The sequence below is a fragment of the Muntiacus reevesi genome, chromosome 2 (genome assembly GCF_963930625.1).
Source record: "Muntiacus reevesi chromosome 2, mMunRee1.1, whole genome shotgun sequence".
In the NCBI taxonomy this organism is placed as follows: domain Eukaryota; kingdom Metazoa; phylum Chordata; class Mammalia; order Artiodactyla; family Cervidae; genus Muntiacus; species Muntiacus reevesi.
Window position 1 is genome coordinate 229,768,202 of NC_089250.1, and position 12,952 is coordinate 229,781,153.

General features: G+C 51.8%; 1 protein-coding gene across 4 annotated transcripts in view; it reads right to left on the minus strand.

Moving 5' to 3' along the window:
- The window catches only part of ABCC12 (ATP binding cassette subfamily C member 12), a 58,738-nt gene that overhangs the window by 18,310 nt on the left and 27,476 nt on the right, over positions 1-12,952 (minus strand). For 2 of the 4 annotated variants that reach the window (XM_065920476.1, XM_065920473.1), the window contains 8 exons: positions 11,632-11,704; positions 9,750-9,953; positions 6,379-6,513; positions 6,194-6,269; positions 6,039-6,110; positions 3,048-3,137; positions 2,244-2,347; positions 90-287 (listed from right to left, as the gene is read on the minus strand). In XM_065920476.1, the coding sequence (XP_065776548.1) occupies positions 90-287; positions 2,244-2,347; positions 3,048-3,137; positions 6,039-6,110; positions 6,194-6,269; positions 6,379-6,513; positions 9,750-9,953; positions 11,632-11,704 (952 nt within the window). Of the gene's footprint in view, positions 1-89; positions 288-2,243; positions 2,348-3,047; positions 3,138-6,038; positions 6,114-6,187; positions 6,270-6,378; positions 6,514-9,749; positions 9,954-11,631; positions 11,705-12,952 lie in introns of all 4 variants that reach the window. The other 2 variants (XM_065920475.1, XM_065920474.1) reach the window with 1 other exon arrangement.

The window sequence follows — 12,952 nt, forward strand, 5'->3', positions numbered from 1 at the left end:
GTGTCTGGCGCGTCTCAGGGGATCGGTGTAAACCCCACTGACTGGGATATGCATGCAGCCCCCCAGGGCGAGGGGCAGGGGGACTGTACCTTGTCAAACACTCGGTCATGCAGGGAGGAGGAGGCCATCAGCGTGGTCTTGGTGAACATGAAGCCTTTGGTGATGCCAAACACCAGTATGGACACCATGCTCCCTGAGTACGCCCACTGGTACACCCTCGGCCCGGAGTCTGCCAGCACCGTGCCCACCTCGCACGTGCTCATGTTGCTGTGAGGCCCACACATCATCTTGGGAGGAAAGCAAGAAGCACAAAGAACTGATCAACTGTCAAAAGAATGGGAATTTTCCAGAGAATGTTCCCAGGGAGAAGAAACTAAACAGAGGTGCATAAATGTTAAGAATGAATCAGGTGAAAAAGAAAAAATAAAAAACAAAAAAATAAAAATAAAAAAAAAAAAAGAAGAATGAATCAGGTGGTAAAGTCAACTCAGTTCCCTGTGGGGCTCTTGAACTTTGAGTGGGCCTCCTGCTGGGTCTCTGGGATGCCAAGGGCCCCTGACTGACGAGGCTCAGCACAGTCAGTGGAAAAAGCATAACAGACAGACCAGACCTGTATAGGACAGTCGTCTTGGAAACCAACAGTGCCTCAGGGGACCAGAGGTGATGCTGGGCCAGGAAAGTCACAGAAGCAACAACATATGAATTCCACAGGCTGGCTGTGCAACCCTCAGGCAGCCCAGACAGGTCGGGGAATCAGGGACCCGAAGGCAGAAACCGCTGGGCCTTTGGGGAGATTCAGGAGCATCTCTGTAGGAGGGGTCAGCCCCAGAGCCCTCTTTCTTTCCTTTTCTGGGGGCACACCTAGGAGGGCACTGGTTCACTGCCCTGGAGTCCCCAGCGGGTAGGAGGGAGTCTGATGAACCAAAGACTCTGGGAGGATCCAAAGAGACCCCACTTGGCTCCATCCTGCCCCAGAAGAACATGTTTTTGCCTCCATTCCTGGGGAGAGGCCATCTCCTCCTCCTGAGAAATTGGCAGTTTCATTCTTCTCTGAGCTGTGTGCTAAAAAGTCAAGACTGCCTTTGGGGAGCAAACAAGCATCTTCCTTCTAAATGCCATTTTGCTGATTACAGCCCTAGAGGAAATGTAAACCAGAGGTGGTGGCTGATGGACGCACATCCATAAAAGCAAGAGCATCCCTGGGGAGCTAATCGACCAAAGGACCAGCTTGAAGAGGAGGCTTCACTGTGCTGTGGGCTGTGTCCACGGTGTCTGGGGGTGGAGCCAACACGTGGGTAGGCCGTCACGGCTGCTGCCCAGTTAGCACAGCACCGGCCTTCGGGGGAGGCTTCACTCCGACTAACACCCTGGGCTCTCCAAGGAAAGGGCTCTTCAGGAGCAAGCAAGGATCTGGGGGAATGTTCCAGAGGTGCCTCTCTTTCTGCAAAGTGCAGGCCACCCCCGAGACAGGTCTCAGGGAGCTGTGCTGAACTCCAGGAGTGCAATCCCATCCTCTCCTCTACCCGTGTCTTCCCAAGGCCTTCTCACATTGGTTGTCATAGCAACAGAACTATACCAAAATGTAATCTTGGAGGATGGGGAGGCAACCTCACAGCATTTCCCGGGGGGCTCCAGGAAAGCTCTGAAAGCCTGGGCCAAAAGCTGGGAGAGTTTCCATCAGGCCTGAGGGAGAGTAGACTTATCAGTCCTCAAGAGGGGCCTTGCCTGGTTGCAAATTTGGGAGTCAGGGAGAGGCCCGCAGGGGTCCTGCAGCAGATCCAGGCTGACTTTCGCATGTCCTCTTCCTTTAGAGGGACTTTGGGGAGCCAAGCCAAGTGGAACCCACTGACATCAGACAGTGTCCGTGATGAGATGTCAGTTTCTCTTCAGAGGCAAGAAGATGGAAATCTGCGTTAGGCTTCCCCAGTCCCTCCCAGACTCTCCTTGGAAGTCCCTTACAACAGAGGCTGCAAAAAACTGACCCTATCCTGCCTGTGCATGACTCCAGACAGGCTGCATTTGCCTGGCACAAGCTTTTTAGCCAATCCTTTAAAATTCGAAAGTGGCACATACAAATTCAGATGCCCTGCCTGTCTTGAAAGATCAAAGGGGATTGCTGGAGTCAAGTTGGGTAGGTGTAAGCTGCTGACCTCGGTCTTGTGGCGGGGGCTGTGGGAGGCTCATTGTGTTCAGACTCTGTCAGCAACTGACTCAACACTTGCCAGAGCCAAAGGGGAACTCACCTGTGAGCCCTTGTCTAACCAGACACCCAGCCACCAGTTGCTGAAGGCAGAGCTGCCGATCATCAAGACGAAGAGGGACACCACGAAGAGAGAGAGCAAGTACCCTGCAGGGGAGGAGAGAGGGCCAGGGGTTACAGAGGCCACACAGCAGAGGTGGGCTCCTCTTCCTCGGGGTCCAACCCTGGTGGGGAAAATCGAAGCCTATAGGGAAAGGTCCTCCACCCTGGGAACCACTTTCTAGGCTGACATGACAACTATGAGCATTAGGTCCCAGAAACCCCAGTGGGGACATCTATTCCACCTGGTTGGAAAATGGATCCAAATGTCAACATATTTAAAAACAAAAACCACCACTGTTCACTGTAATAGAAGTGACTCAATGTTTTTAAAACAAACAAATTTAAAAAAAACCCAGCCTTGCTGGAGAGTGACAAGCAATGGAACTATAGGTTATCTTTTGCACATGGCACTGACTCTAGCCCTGAAGGCAGGCAACGAGCAGATGGCGCTGCACTCAGAGATCAGAGTGCAAGGTTACACAGGCACCGCAGCCAGGTCACGTCGCTGCTCATTCAGTTTCAATAAGTAGTGTCTGGCAGCTTTAATGGAGATAAAGGATGATTCCATTTAGAAGGCGGCTTTATCAGACTTTGGATTATAAGGGGGAAAAAAATAAAAGCACTGATAAACAACCCTAGCATAAAGAGAGCAATTGTTAAAGAAGTCATAAAACATGAACCCAACAGTTTAAGAAAGAATTTTTAATGCAAATTAAATCAAGAAACCCGTTGTTTTCTACCAAACCTCCAGAAGCCTTAATGTACGTGTGATACGTTTTCCAGGTCACAGTTCCTTCCCGGGGGGACTCAGTCTGGATGAGCTGGTGCGGAGGAACTGTGGGGACAAACACAAGTCTGCGACACCCCCAGTGGGGCGGACCACTCCCGCCCACCTCTCCACCCCCACCACTAAGGCCGGTTGTCATCCTTCCTTCCACTAGCCCTAAGCTTTAAAATTCCCAACACACTTTTGCTCGTTTTATTGTTTGGTCCTCATGACAGCCTAGTGAGGCGGGTGGCTTTCAGTCTTTTGAGACATATTTATTAAGCAACTACTACGTGCTCAGCGTGCCGCAGTCCATGAGGTCGCAAAGAGTCAGACACGACTGAGCGACTGAACTTGAACTGGCGTACTCAGCTCTGGGGAGACAAGGGTTGTCTTTGTCTAGCTCTACAGAAGCAGATCCTAAGAAGAGGATGTGAACATACGCAGTTTACTCCAGAGCTAAAGCGCACAGGGCAAGGAAGTCAGCAGTAAAAAGTGTCTCAGCAAAAAAAAAAAAAAAAAGTGTCTCGGCAAGGCAGCGCTCCTTGCTGCCCGCTCCCCCTCCCCACCCACTTCCATGGGCAATGGTAGCTTACCTCAGCACAGAGAACTCTCAGACTGGGGCACAACTACACTTCAGAGGTTTTTCCCATGATCATTGAGACCTGGGATGTTTCTACACCAGCTCCCATTGGCATTGGGTGAGGGCTCCCCCCAGGGGTTAATTCCCCCCACACTTCAGGCTTGATCTGTGGCTGGAGGCTCCCAGAGAGCTCTGGGCAAAGGGCTGCAGGTGTGAAATGCCAGCTGGGAGTTGGGCTGGCTGGTGCAGAAGTGCTGAGGGTACCCACGCTACCTACTACAGGGCCAACAAGAACGCCTCCACCACAGAAATCACACCATGAGCAGAAACCAGGGCATCCTCCCAGGTGGGTCCCTGGATCCCGCCACCTGGCTCCCCCATGTCCTTTCCATTTTCCAAGGTGTAAGGGCAAAGGACCACAAAGCTCCCACTGGAGCAACGTCCAGAGGTGCAGGGATGAACTCCCAGCAGCCAGGAGTGAATCGCGTCTCTCCCCTCTCCAGCATGAGAGGGAGGAGAATGTCGGCTCGGAAGCAGCACCCTATGCTTATACCTGGCTCTTGTAAACAGAGATGATTGGAGCCTGACTAGGGGGTCCCCCTGCACAGGGCTTTTGGCACCCTGCCCCGGCAAGGAGAGCTCGAATCTCAAAGATGCCTCTGAACAGAGCTGCCATTATCACCTCTGCCAGGGAACGCTCGCTCAAGCTTCTTTAAAATGTTCAGCCTGACTTTTGCTCATCATCGTGTCTCCCTCTGGGGCTGCAGCATGCGGGGGTTGCCTTGACAGGTCAGCGGAGTCTAATGAGCAGCATCCCGGGGCGTTAAAGGAGCTGTTGGACCCCCTTGCAGTCCCAACCCAGTCAGCTCTGTTACTGACACTGTGCACCTTTGCGGGCTGTGCCACCTTCAACCCTTCCATCCCTACAGCTCTCAGCATTTAGCTTCACACCTTCCCTTTCCTCTCCAGAGAAGGGGGTGGGGTGAGGAGGAGAAGAGGAGCAGGGTTTACTCTGCCCACAAGACCCCAAATCCTTAGTAGCCTGGAGCTTTCCTAGGAAAGCATGGAAGAGACTCCGAGGGCCCCACTTCAGCTCTGGCCGCCTCCAGAGCGATAAAAATATATTGTCCAAATGGGCATGCGTTTGTCACAAGCACCATTAATGGTGCCAACTTCCATCGATGTGAAGACTCACATTTTTTCCCACATTTTAACATCTCTGAAATCAGGATGTGCCCCATTCGGTAGCATGCCATATCATTTAATTGGCAGAGACTTTTCTTAGTGGTACATAAAATGACGCTGCTCTTAAAATAGATGGCATCTTAAATGTGATGAAATATACTAAGGTTTTTTTTTTCTCAGCCACACATTATTGAGGGACCTTGCTGTGGCCAATTTTAGGGAGGTGCATTTTGATTCCTGTCTTCTCAGTGCCCATCGAGGGCAGGACACAGAGCAGGTGCTCAACAAATGTTGAATGGATGAAGGGATGAAACAGAGACTAAGAAGGAGAAGGAGTTTGACCAGCCTGGTGCTTGCCAGGTTTATCTCCCACATCTCTTCTCTCTGCTTTCTTGGAATTACCTGTTACCCTCGACCTCAAAGCCCCCCGCTTTCCCCACCTTTTCACCATGGTGTCCTGGGCAAACTCCTACATATGCTTAAAGGGCCAGTTCAAAGGTCACCTCTTCTGTGACACCCTTCCTAATTTCTTACTCCCACTTCAGCTCCCTATTACTCTTATCACGGCTGCCCATGATTATCCTTTTACCTATGGCCCCCACCAGACCAAAAGAGCCTGAAGACAGGGGCAGTCTAGCTTAGTGACTGGCATACAGTAGAATGCTGAGTCCTTATTTGTGGGAAGAATGAATATCCTTGTTCCACATCAATTTCTTCTCTGCTATACAATTCTTTCTCAACACTCAGCATAAAGACTGAGAAACATCTCATCTCCTGTGTGTGCATTGTTTTGATTATGCACATAATCTCTTTGCATTGTTTTGATCTTTCCAAACAACAATAACAACAACAACTAATAACAATAATAACTATATGTCAGGCACTGTGCTAGTCATTCTATGTAGAGTTTCTCTTGTAATCATTGCAAGAACCTATGAAGTTGGTACTCTTATTTCCCCCGTTTTATGGATTAAGAAACTAAGGTTCCGCATGGCCAAGTATCTTGCTTCCATGTTCTAAAACTAATACATGGTTGAGCCAGAATTCAAATTCAGGGAGCTGAACCCCAAGGCTCACACTACAATAAACCATACAATTCCAGCTGCCCACAAAGGACAGCATGCCTGTACTTCTCTATCCCACATGGTAGATGCCCAACAAATTCTTAAGAGTATGTAACTGAGGGAATGAACAGTAAATACCTTTTATGTCTACAAATTCTGATTCTGTTTCAGAGTCTTTTCCTTCACGTTTCTCATCTCCTGGAGCCAAAACTAGGGTGAGAAATAAAGAAACATCGGTGTCCACTCATGAGCCAGGAGTGATAAGAGAGGTGTGATGGGAACTCTGATTGTACCAGCGTCTTCATTTTTCTCAGCAGGGCTCTCCTTAAGGGCTTCCACCGCTGCTGCATCATACATGTGCTCAGGATCCTAGAGACAAAGTGAAATCCCTCTGAAAATGAAACGACAGAACTTCTCCAGGCTAGAAATGATGAGGGAAGGCACCCAGTCTCTTGCACCCAAGTAGGGAGAGACTTACCTTGAATTGCAACCCACGGAGATTGTGAATCAGTTTTGCATAGCGTCCCCTCTCCTCCATTAACTCCTTGTGGGTTCCCTTTTCACAAATCTCCCCATCTTCCAACAAGATGACTTCATCACAAGACTCTAAGAACTGCAGGGATATTCAAGCAATCTACAGTGAGATTCTGTCTTAGAAGAGAGAGGAAGAGCACGGCGCTGGACTCCCACCCAGTAGCATCCTGGGCTCATGTGATCCAGGGGTTCCCGATATTGGCAACACTGATATTGAGGGCCAGATAATTCTTAGTTGGGGGTGAGGTGGGGACTGACCTGGGCATTGCAGGATATTTAGCAGCCTCTCTGGCTTCTATCCACTAGATGTTAGGAGCACCTCCACTCCCAGGTTGTGGCAAGTAACAGTGTTTCCAGACACTGCCCGATGCCCACTATGAGGTACAGTGGCCCCCAGCCGAGAAACACTGACTTAGTGCCTATGTGTCTTGTGAGAGCAAAGGGGGCCTCTGGTTGTCACTGTGACGCACGTTGAAACTTCCTCTGCTATTACTCCCTATATGAGCCTCCTTGCTAAGAAATCTGATCACGGGAACTTGGAGTATGAAATTAACAAGGTCACTGAAGCCATGATTTGGTGGAGAAGGGAAGTATGACCTCAGCAATGGCTCCCCTCTGCTGTAACGTTACAAACCCACCTCACCATCCTTATCCAGCCCAGGAGATGCAGCCCATGGCACAGTCCCTGGCCTCCAGGCCACATTACCTGGCTTGAGGAGTTTACACCAGCCTTATCTGTACCTTTAATAATAGCATCCTACATTTTGTCCAAAGCACTTCTGTTTTTCTAATATGAGTTCCTTTCATTTCTATATCACGTCTCAGATCAAAGAGCTGCTAAGTGGAGTTTCCTTTCATTTTGGAATGAGTCTGAGCTCTCCCGATAGGATCAGCCCATCTAGGGGCAGGAAGACCCTCCTAGAGGTGGACAAGATGCTATGAGATCTAAGACAGTTCAGCCTGAACAGGGCTTTGCAATTCAGGTGAGAGGTCTTCCCTTGTACTTTGGGGTTCACACAGGTCAAATCTACCTTGATGCTCTTGATTGAAACCCTGAAAGAAGCAGCTACATTTGGTCACTCTGCATCTGTGGGGTTTTGGGGAAGAAGCCAATTGACAACAGGTTTTCTTGGCCTTGGACAGGTCCAGCCTTTCTGGCTTCTTTGAACTAACTGCCTGGTTCCATGTCCACTTTCCCAGACAACACAGGAGGAACAGCTGGATCTTAATATCCAGTGGAGACACTTTCCGATAGAAAGTCTTCTCATCTTTGCACAGCATCTTCTAATTTTCAAAGCCTGGTCTCATCCCCTCTCTGTCCCCCACAATCCAATCAAGAAAGCAGGCAGCATGATTATCAGCCCAGTTTCCAGATGGGGAAACTAAGGCACAGATGTGGGAGCACACATCCCAGCCCCTGAGGCTCCTGGTGAAGCCCCTCTGGCCAGTGATCTCCCAGTTCTCTCCAGCGAGACAGAGGGTGATCTGTGCAGCTTTGCTCTGCAAACACAAAGTCTGCCCCTGGGTTGGATGTCAGTGGTCGGCCGCTGGCCTCATTTCATTTGTTTCCTCAAGTGACAGAAGAGCAATCGTCCAGTCTGAGCACCCGAAAGCATCCAGATTGCTTGTGGACCCCCAAGTGAAAGTAGCCGGAGAAATGTTCTGGAAAAGCCCAGGGGCTTCAGGTCTGCCTCTGAGCGCCTCCTTCCCATAATGGATGACCGGATTGAGACTCCAGCGCCATCTAGTGGCCGCCTGTATTTTCAACACGCAAAAAGTAAGATGAAATGACCTTGGTGAAAAATAGAGTCTCTGAGGAGACTGAGCCTCCTGGGATCTAGTCTGAGGTCACTCTGCTGGTGAGCAAGGTTCAGAGGCTGGGCCAGGTCCAAGGTCACGTTGTGCCCCTTGAGGACTGCTGCAGAGACAGTTCTGACCCACATCCGTTGGGCCCTCCAGGAGGACAGCCCTTCCCACTGCCTGTGGAGCCTCACGGGGCAGAGCTGTGGTCACCACATTTAGCTCCCGGGCTGGGCGAGAGCCCGTTCTGAGTCACCTCACGGGGGCCCAGAAGAAACCCAGCCTTCTCCACACCACGCCCCTGCCTAGCCGAGGAACAAGGAGCTCTTATCTCACCCACCCAGCTAAGATGCTTCCTGGAGATGACGGACACCACTCGGGTAAACCCCATACGCTAAATTCAGATGCTTGGCGCTTCTTCTGAGACCTCTAACCCTCAGTAAACAGAGGCAGAGGTTCGGGCAAAGCCACAGGTATAGGAAGGCCTGGTTTTCCTAGTCCTTGAAAACCTGGTCTTCTTCGGCTAGACCTTTTGGCCACTGACAGAAGAGCCTAAAGATGCTGGCTACCGCATCCTGTAACCATGGCAACTTCACATGCTGTCAGCTCCAACCCCTCCCCTAGCTTTTCTTACCCTTGCAAAGGCCGGGAGTTCCACCTCTTACTCCTAGTTTAACATTTCCCCCCGGGTGGCAGAAGAGTCAGAAGATAGAATTTCTCCTGCCTCTGCTCCAACTGACTTCTCATTACAGTCCCATGCCGGGGGCTCTCTCCTCCAGCCACACACACACACGCATACACAAACAGACGCACAGCGCATACCTCTGGGGACTCACTTACCTACTCACTGTAGTCAGGACCAACCTGACTTATCTCAGAGTGGAGAAGGGTCCTGAACCCTTTCTGTGGGGCTGACACAGTAAGTACTGTCCCCAATCTGCCAAATTCCCAAGCTTATTCAGGGAGTTCAGTTACTCCCTTTCCTGGGAAATATTCATGTTCCTAAGCCTGAGAGTGGCTCTGAGCAGGGAGAAGCTTCTTGCCTCAGCCCTGAAGTCCTAGTCTCCAGCCCCTTCCCCCTGGGGAGTGATAAAAGGGGCATCTGAACCCCGATCAACCATTCATCATCTCCTGTCACCCCTACCCCTGGCCTCAGGTCTGCCCAGCCCTTGATGGAGGAGAAGGCTCTTCCTACCTGGCTTCCCACCTCCCCACCATCAGTGATCCCGAGCTGGAGGAGGTGCCCCATGTCAACCCCACAGGTAGGGGTCAGGTGTTCCTGGAGAATTTCCCTCTGATGGATGGTCTTGGCTCCACTGAGCCCAAAGGTAGGGTAAGCCAAGCACAGAGGACTGGGCAGGGCTCCACGCTAGCCTGGATGGCTGGGGACCATCACAGTGTCACCTGCCCCTTCCCTGACCTGGTCCAGGTGAGGACTGCAGGTTTAGGCAGAAGAGGAGACTTTGCGAGCCACACCCATTTCATGACCTCATGGGTCCTGCTGGTCCCAGTCACCTGCAGCTGGTGGGTCACTAGCACAACGGTCTTCCCCCTGAGCGCCTTCTTAATGCACTCCTCAAAGACGTGCTTCCCCACGTGGGCGTCCACGGCCGACAGCGGGTCGTCCAGCAGGTAGATCTCATGATTCGAGTAGATGGCGCGGGCCAGGCTGATCCTCTGCCTCTGCCCCCCAGAGAGGTTGAGGCCCCGCTCCCCAATCTGTGGACAAGGGCAATGCTATGGTCCATCATCAGGCCGCATCTCCCACCCCACAGTCCGTGGGGACCAGGAGCTTCCTGGAGACTCTTCAGCAGACCGCTCATCACCATGGTCCAATTCCTCCACCTCCTTCCAGGAACGCCCTGGCCACACAAGGTACCCTGGGCAGTGGGAGGCTCCACTTCTGCAGGAAGCCTGGTGGGCAGTAGCAACTAGGGAAATGCTCCTTTCAGTGTTGAGTGAGGGGTTCCTGGCTTACAATACCATCGCCCCAGTGCAACCCCATCGGGAGGGCTTCATCTTGACCAGTAGCGCCAGAGGGCATTGTTGAGCAGGAACCTCTCATTGTGGAGCAGGAAAGCCAGGGGACAAGTGAACAGGACGGAGAAGTGGCTGGAAGCAGAGGGTCAAGGAGCAGGTATCTCTGTTCGTCCACTTGTGGATCAACTTTTCACTCCCACCAGGCAACTCTAAGCTCCATGAAGGCAAGAGACGTGTTTGCCTTGTTCATCATTACATTCCTAAGGCCTGGCACCACTGGACCAGAACTGGTGCTCAGCAAGCATTTGTTGAAAAGGTGAAAAGCCTAGGTTGCCTACTTGAGGTGATCCTATCCAACTGACCCCAAAGCGAGCCTCCAGGACTTCAGCCAGGCATTGGACTGCACACTAGGGCAGGACACACGAAGTCAGACAAGAAAAGTCCCCTCTCTACCAGGAGCTCATATCTTAGCAGGGGTGGGTAGTTTAGTTATACACAAAGTAATGGCACAAAGAAGATTTTAACAAGTGCCATCTGAGAAGCATAAACTAAGTCCTTTGGGGCATATTACTTTAGACTTTGGGACTCAGGAAAGTCTTCCTCAAGGGGATGGATTTGGAGTAGGAACTAGAATGGTGGTAACTGGCAGAAGCAGAGGTCTAGAGCCTGGAAGGCGAGTGTGCAGCTAGGTAAGCAGGTAGGGGTGGGTGGAAGCAAACACTGGCAGGTGGCCAGGGCTTCAGTGGTTGTTGTGGCCATTCCCTTAACACAGGCACATGGCGACGCCAGCAGAGAAAGACAGTGTGCTCTGAACTGGGCTTTCGTCAAGATGCCTTCCTTCTCTGGGCTCCTGGCAGATTGGGAAGACTGTGTGCAAAGGGCCCACTGGGGTGGGGAGACAGAAGGTGGCCTGGTGACGCCCCTCAGTCACCTGAGTTGGCAGGCTCAGCCCCCACCCTTTAAATGAACACCCTCAGGGGAGATATTTGGACATGACCCTTACACTCCTGGGCGGGTGGGGCCAGCACAGCAAGAAGGGGCCCGTGAGCATCCAGCCACAATGCTATACCCCCAGTCTCTGTCTTGGAAGACAAGCCAGCCTGGGAGATGGGGAAGCAGTTTTTGCCAGAAACCATCCCTGAGATGGCAGGCAAACTGGAAGTGACCCCAGGAGTGACCAGGCGGAGCCCAACCCAAGTGGAGCTGGTGTCACATCCATCGTGATATCTCCCAAGAAAGGACCCAGGTGGAGAATACAGGATGGTAGAGCCTGACTTTCCCCACATCTCCTGGGACCCTTCGGTCCTCTGGGGCACCTGGATATGATGGAGCCAGAGCCTTCAGAGCTTCAGCGAAGTGGACCTGGCATTTGGGCAGCTGTGCACTGCTGTGGGGTTGAGCTCTGGGTTCTACTCACCTCGGTCAGGTCTCCATAAGGAAGGCTGCTCAGGTCCTCCTGGAGGGCACAGACGCGAACTGCGTGCTGATACCTGTGGGGGCAAAGCTCGAGGTCAGCACCGTGAGGAAGACCCCACATCCTTGCAGCCCAGGGCGGCTCAAAAGGCGCACTGGTGTCCTGGGCAGGCAAGGAGGTGGCTGGTTGCTTGGTCTTTGATGTCCAAGGGCAACTCCCTCTTGACTTCTTCCTGTCTATCTGATGCAGAGTTGACTCGGGAGGGCCCCTCCCCTCACAGGCTTCCCACCATTTGTGAAAGATGAAATAAGTGCACACAAGATCTCTGAAGGGAAAGTTACTCACAAGGGTTAGAGCGGGGAGTCACCAGTGAAGGCTGAGGTCACTGGAGGAGATCTCCCAGAGGATGCAAGACCGTTGACGGACAAGAAGATGCGTGTGGGTGGCACCAGCAGACAGTCAGCAGGCAGATCACAGGTCTGCTCCAGGTTCTGGAAGCACTTCACGCCCTGAGCATTGAGCCCATGTGTCAACTTCAGGGCTGCTATGCCTGGTGGCTGAGACCAGTAGCTTTCGAATCAGAACCTGGGTTTGAATCCAGCTGGGTAACCTTGAACAAATGACTATACCTCCCTGATCACTCTCCACTCTGTACATTAGGTTAATAACTCATTGGGGTTGGGAGAAGTGGGAACGCTGTCTGACACTCAAATTCTCCATCAGCAGTAGTTACAGCTAATGTTATCACCTTGGCCAGTCTTTGACTATGAGACTCGGGCTGCTCAGGACATCTTCATCTTGCCACCTCCACTCCCATCTTAAACTTCCTCCCACCCTCCTGCTTCCCGTGGTCCTGAGAGTCTCAATATCCATCCCAAGAGCAAAACCTCTGCTAGAGATGCCACACACAAAGGGTGCTCAGTCCATCCTTCAAGACCCAATTCAAGTGCCACTCTCTCTTCCCTTTTGTGATCTCTGCTGCCTCTGAACAGTCCGGCACAGTCTCCTGCCCTTGGCATATTCCTCCTTGGCCGATTGTCATCTCTGTGCGTCTCCTACCACCCATTCCAGACTTGAGAACTTGAAGGCCAAAGATACATCTGAGCCACCCTGGTGGCCCCCATGGTCATGCACAGTCCTGTGTCTTGCAGGTATTTGGTAAATACTTGCATTCTGATGCCCTATGAGATAAGGACAAGAATCCCTTCCTCTAGTCTGCCTCTGCGGAGGAAGCCATTCCAGACAGGGCTGGGAGGAGGCACAGGAAAAGGCAGGCCAGGAGATGCTAGGAAGAACAGTTTGGCCAGTGCTAAGGACTCCCTGA